We start from the raw sequence: 6636 nt of genomic DNA, 5'->3' as shown, positions 1-6636 counted from the left end.
TGAGAACTAGTAAAAGGTTATCAATTTAATAGTTGTAAAACAATTTATTGAAAATTTTGTATGTATGTATTATTGCTCATTTTTTTAGGGGACTTTTAAAATTTTTTTTAATAAAAAACTTTTCTTATGTTTCAATTAGTTTTTAAACCTCATATAAAAACTATCTTTATTTTTTATTAATAAGTGATACCCAAGTTTCTGGTTTAACTAATCTATTCTTTATCTAAGAGATGGTTTAAAAATTCTATTAATCGGCAATGTAATTGATGGAACTTAAGAATTGTGGGGTTACATCATGCCCCAAAACATTAAGCACACCGCCAAAATGACCCCATAAGATATTCACATTAAAAGTTAAAAACTACTTTACATTAAATAAATAAACTCTCAAAGATAATTATTAATAATATATTGTGTTAGAGCATTTTAATATTAATTAATTAAAATGAATAAATATTAGAATGTAAATATAAATATGTGGGAGTGAATATGAAAGATGAAGAGTTAGTGAAATTGTTTAATTCCACGCTGAAAAGGAGAGAGACAATTTTATTCTTTTTAATTGTGGTGATTAATGGACTACTATGAATTGACTCAAATATTGGATTAGATACGTCCGCAAAAGAGAGGTGAAGGGTAAAGTTATAGATCCATTCAGATCCAATCCAAATTACTCACATTTATATTATTATATTATTATGTAAAATTTCTAAATAATATTTAATAAAATTAAAGGAAATTTTAAAAAAATATTTAATTGTGACTCATAGGTAATAATAAAAAAATATCTATAACAAGAAAAAATAATGTTACACCAAAAAATATATGAGTTTGAGCTATAACACTATGACAAATATACAATAGCATTTGAATCATACCATATCTTTTTTTTTTTTTTTGAGAATGGACTCATCCCATATCTCTATTTGATATATATCAAATTTGTATTTATTTGTATTTTATTTATTTATCTGCAAATGGCTTAGGAAGGATTAATTGAAAAAAACACACCACAGACCACACCACAGCATCGCCTTTGTGAAGATTACAAGGCGGAAAAACGTGGTTGTGACGACGGGTCCGTTTTGATAAATTGGTGTCTTCCTTTGTGTATTTTGTAGAGTAGAGAGCTGACCTGACATTTAATGCTAGTCGCCACGCTCTTTTGCACGCGCTTGATGTGTACCATTCACTGGAAAGTGGGAACCCATTTTACCAAAACAGCTACGCAGGGTCTTTAATTTTATACCGGTTTAATTACTTTGATGACAATTAAAGTCTTAAAAGAGGTCCTAAAATAGGCTTAATAATAGCACTCGATACAAAGTCAGATCTAATAAAATGCTTTGAACTTAGCTTAGTTTAGGACAGCGATATATTTAATACTAATATAATATATTTTCTTACTGATTTTACAAGTTTTAATTGCCATCTTTATTATTATTATTATTTTTTAATAAACTGCATGTTTTTTATTATTATTATTGTGGGGCCCGGCCCAGAAATAGTGGGCTATTCCAAATTCAGGCCCGTCCGAGAAGCGTCCTGTTCGAAGAGAAACCACATATGAAGCATTACCCAATCCCAATAAACGCCAAGGAAACCTGTCCGAGGAGTAACTCCTCCTCGGACATCACGAAGCCCAGACGAGGAACTCTCCCCAGCCATTTCAGTTCATCCTCCCAACATATAAAATGAATAAAATCCAAAATATCTTATGGAGAGCTACCACCACATTAATTGCGCCCCAACCACCCTCTTGGCCGCATTAATGAGGAAAAGACCCCTGAACAGTACTGCCTTGGCCTCTGCAACTCACAAAGGGAGAGATGAGGGCGTCTGATGAGACAGGTACTCAAGTAGATGCTTAGATGATCAACAAGTGTAAGGTTGAGATGAGAGGAGGGGAACTATATAATGTAGTGGAGTCCCTCAAAGAAGGGGACGGAGAAACTGTATTAGGAACGGGAGAAATAGAATCATACGTGAGAGATCCATTCTTGTGTCTTTATTTTCTGCAACCATACTGTCCATGCATCAGACCGAATAGGCTCATTGAGGCCAAGTTCTTTGACCCATCCTCTACAAATAATATATTGTGGGTTGCGCTTTGGGCTAAGGCCTGATCAATAGAATTTGGGCCAGGAAAATCGTGCAACTACAATTATAATTATTATTATTATCTTGTGCTAGGCTCATTTTGTTATACATGTGGATTCTTTGTCCCTGCTCTTAAAATTAGTCAATCATTTTCATTGGTTTTAAAAAACAATTCTTTGATGACTTAAGAATATTCATTTAGAAATTACTTTTAGAATTTTTTATGTGAAAGAAAAAGTGCAACTGATTTTTATTTTTATAATTTTTTTATATTTTCCAAAAAATGGTATCAAAATATTCCTAAAATGTTAAAATGTTTTATTAACAAATTTTTTAAAAGTACCTATTAACCAAACTAAAAAAAAAAGAGGTTGGGGGAAGTGTATGGATATGATTAGTTGAGTTGAGTTCTAAACTTCATTTCATTTTAGGTTTGCTTCAAAATTCAAATATACTAAGTTCATCTTAACTTTCACTAGCCATTTATTGCAATTATTGAAAAGGCAAGCATTCCCATTTATAATCAATTCAAGCTGGGGCTTACATCGGTCCCATCCACATAAAATGATAGGTTTTTTTTTCTACAAAGTGATAGGTTTGTTAGCAATAGAATTAAAGCGAAAATGTCAGTTAAGGTATTTTTTTATATAGCTATTAATATGCATTTAAGATCAACTACTACTTCTTTGGTGTTCTATAAAAACGTCTAGAATTCAAACACTCTTTTCTGATTACTGGCTTATCAAACCTATTGACTATTGGACACATATTCAGATATTCTCTTATAATTCTTTGTCAAGAGGGAATTCTTTGTCAAGAGGGCTTGAGTTTTTGCGTATAAACTATAAAGGTCCCACCTGGATGTAATCGATGCTTTTAAGGTAGTAACATATACAGTGCCATCCTCATGCAATCTTAACCAAAACAAATAGACTCTGCAAACTTAGTTTGAACTTTGAAGTAAAAAGTATGATCTTGTTTTAAATTTTTAATACATTGAATTTTACATATGTATCCAACTACAGCTACTCATTTCCCATATACATAATCTACAATTGAAGGTATTTGTACAATTTTTTTCCCTTTACATCCAGATAATATTTGTATTGTCCCAAGAAAAAAAAAAGTAAACTAATTAAATCACATAAATGAAATTGGCCTTAGGAGTTAGGACACAACCAACTGGTTAATTAAAAATCAGTCTCTCTGATGCTTTCAGTAAACATAATTAATGGATGCCATTATGAGGGGGCATGTACCTTTCACTTTCCTCTTAAGAGTGCCACAACTTTCTAGTAAACCTAGTAAACTCAACACCTCTCTCATTAACTAATATTTAACTATAATTAACCCAGAAACCCTAAATCATGTGCAACAAAAAAAGTAGTAAAAAATTAATTCAAACCTGTCCTTTTTTTTACTCCATAGCATCCATATGAGGCCGTCTTTCTTTTCATGTAGTACTTTCTTTTTCCTATGTCTAATAATTCAGATGATCAAAAAAAAAAAAAAAAAAAAAAAATCAATCTTATCTTCTTGTGCTGTAGGAGTTGTTGTTGTTTGCCTGGTGGGTACATTGGAGCTCGAGCCCATCACGAGGGATTTCCATTTTTTTAATTTCCTTTTTATTTAATCTCATAAATAGTATATATCATATATCATCATCACAATAATATATATATATTTTATTATTATTTATTTTTTTCCTGAACTAGTATTCGGAGTGAACAACTAAGCAAAGCAAAAACCCCCCAATCCCTAACGCGCAGATTCTTCATCCATTCATAGCTCACACACATACCCACAAACCCATCTCTCTCTCTCTCTTTGATTTCCGAGCACCACCACTCAGTAAGCAGAGAAAAATACAGATTCTGAAGCCATGAAAAGAGAGCTTGACCCTCATCAAAATCATAATCTCCAACCCTTGCCTGACTCGTCCGTGACTGGCAGCTCAAGTACTGGAAAAGCCAAGATGTGTTGGGAAGAGGAAGTACAACAACAACAACAAGATGGTGGCATGGACGAGCTTTTAGCTGTGTTGGGTTACCAAGTTCGAGCTTCAGACATGGCCGAGGTCGCCCAGAAGCTCGAATTGCTCGAGGATTTGATGGGAAATGCTCAAGGTGATGGCCTCTCTCATCTCGCTACTGAGACTGTACACTACAACCCTTCTGATCTCTCCACCTGGCTCCAAAGCATGCTCACAGAGCTCAACCCACTCGATCCATTGGTCCCTCCTCACCCCCACCACCAACCCCCACCCACTACTCTCGACGATTCCTTCTTAGGTGAGTCCTCCAATATCACCTCCATCGATTTCACCACCACCACCACCAGCACAAGCAACAATAATAATAGTCAGAATCAGAATAAGCCCACCCAAGTTTTTGACGAATCCTCCTCTTCTGATTACGATCTCAAAGCTATTCCAGGTAAAGCTCTGTACAGTCAACCCCAAATTCGACCCCAAACCCAAACCCAAATCGAATCTCCGTCCTCTAGAGAACACAAGCGTTTAAAACCCTCAATCGAGTCAAACTCGGAGATTCTCCCGGGCTCTTCTATATTCTCAGCGCTAAACTTACCCACCACCGAGTCCACTCGCCCGGTAGTCCTCATTGACTCGCAAGAAAACGGAATTCGACTCGTCCACGCTCTAATGGCTTGCGCCGAAGCCGTACAGCAAACCAATCTAACCTTAGCGGAAGCCTTGGTAAAACAGATCGGGTTTTTAGCCGTTTCTCAAGCCGGCGCGATGCGAAAGGTCGCCACGTATTTCGCCGAGGCCCTAGCTCGTCGAATCTACGGGTTGTACCCACAGAACCCATTGAACCAGTCGCTATTCGATGTTCTTCAGACTCACTTCTACGAAACCTGCCCTTACCTCAAATTCGCTCACTTCACCGCCAACCAAGCCATTCTAGAAGCGTTCGAAGGCAAGAAACGAGTCCACGTCATCGATTTTTCTATGAATCAGGGGATGCAGTGGCCAGCACTCATGCAAGCGCTCGCTCTTAGACCCGGCGGCGCACCCGCTTTTCGATTAACGGGTATCGGGCCACCCGCACCCGACGATTCGGATCATTTACAGGAAGTGGGTTGGAAGCTTGCCCAATTGGCCGAAACTATTCATGTCGAGTTTGAGTACAGAGGGTTTGTTGCCAACAGTCTCGCCGATCTCGACGCGTCGATGTTGGAACTCAGGCCGAGTGAGGTCGAGGCAGTGGCGGTTAACTCGGTGTTCGAGTTGCACAAGCTTTTGGCCCGACCCGGAGCGATCGAGAAAGTGTTGTCAGTGGTTAAGCAGATGAAGCCGGAAATCGTGACCGTAGTTGAGCAGGAAGCGAACCATAACGGGCCGGTTTTCTTGGACCGGTTCACTGAGTCGTTGCATTACTACTCGACCATGTTTGACTCGTTGGAAGGATCGGTGAACAGTGAGGATAAGGTGATGTCCGAGGTGTACTTGGGGAAACAGATATGCAACGTGGTGGCGTGTGAAGGCGTGGACCGAGTCGAGAGGCACGAAACGTTGACTCAGTGGAGAACTCGGATGGGATCGGCCGGTTTTGCACCGGTTCACCTTGGGTCGAACGCGTTCAAGCAAGCGAGTATGTTGTTGGCTTTGTTTGCAGGTGGGGAAGGGTACAGAGTAGAAGAGAATAACGGGTCTCTGATGTTGGGTTGGCATACTCGACCTCTCATAGCTACATCGGCATGGCAACTCGCCCACAACACCAGAGCTGGGTCTGTTGTGACGCAGTGAGTCAACTCAGAGAGAGAGCTGGTCAACTCGTTTACGGCTTGTAGGCCCCACCAATATACATAGCTCTCAGTGGTCTTGGTTGTCAAATGTGTTTTGCTGAGCTGGGTGGCTCTGGTCCTTGACTGAGACTGAGACCCACCACTCCTAAGTGTGTCTACCCCATCCTATCTCTTTTTTTTTTTTTTTGGTTTTGTTTAATCCAATCTCTTTTTTTTACTTTTTCTTTTAGGTTTTTTTAATTTTAATTAAAATTTTCTTAGTTCTTTTTGTTTTTGGATTTTGGGTGCATGGAATGGAATCTTTTGTAATTTTCAGGGTGAATCAAAAAGGACAATGTGTATTTATAAATATATATATATATATATATATATAGCTTTGTGGTAATAAGAAATTAGAAATTTTTTCTTTTTTTGAATTAGTGATTTGATCACATGGAATCATAATGAAGAGAGTAAAAATAGTAAAAGCATAAATGGGGCAAAGATAAAGATCTGTTTGAACCTTCAGTTTCTGCACCATTAGTAGTAGTTTTTGGTGTAAATGGACTAAAATTGAACTACCACTAGTGAGGCACAGCTATGCTAAAATTGTCAGATTCAGGAAATTTTACTAAAAATGATAGATGTGCTTTTGCATTGCATAAATACATGTAAGTTGCAATCCAATTCATGAATGCATTAATTCAAAAATTGATTGAACTATTTACATTTCCAAAAAACAACTGGTATTTGCAGCATCCTCTTTTATGTCAGGAAAGCACAATCATA

At 37.4% G+C, this 6636-nt stretch overlaps 1 protein-coding gene across 1 annotated transcript; it reads left to right on the top strand.

Moving 5' to 3' along the window:
* Positions 1–3798: 3798 nt before the first annotated feature.
* LOC115981549 (DELLA protein GAIP) lies at positions 3799–6181 on the top strand. Its single transcript, XM_031103761.1, has one exon. It carries the CDS (start codon positions 3983–3985, stop codon positions 5867–5869), a length of 1887 nt encoding a protein of 628 aa, XP_030959621.1. The 5' UTR covers positions 3799–3982; the 3' UTR covers positions 5870–6181.
* Positions 6182–6636: the final 455 nt, after the last annotated feature.

The sequence above is a fragment of the Quercus lobata genome, chromosome 3, assembly GCF_001633185.2.
Source record: "Quercus lobata isolate SW786 chromosome 3, ValleyOak3.0 Primary Assembly, whole genome shotgun sequence".
Taxonomy (NCBI): Eukaryota; Viridiplantae; Streptophyta; class Magnoliopsida; order Fagales; family Fagaceae; genus Quercus; species Quercus lobata.
Note: the sequence above shows the minus strand (reverse complement) of the source record. Positions and strands in the feature narration are given on the sequence as shown.

Bases quoted from the DNA above. Each gene is read 5' to 3' on its own strand.
- LOC115981549 (XM_031103761.1), top strand. From the start codon at position 3,983: ATGAAAAGAGAGCTTGACCCTCATCAAAATCATAATCTCCAACCCTTG.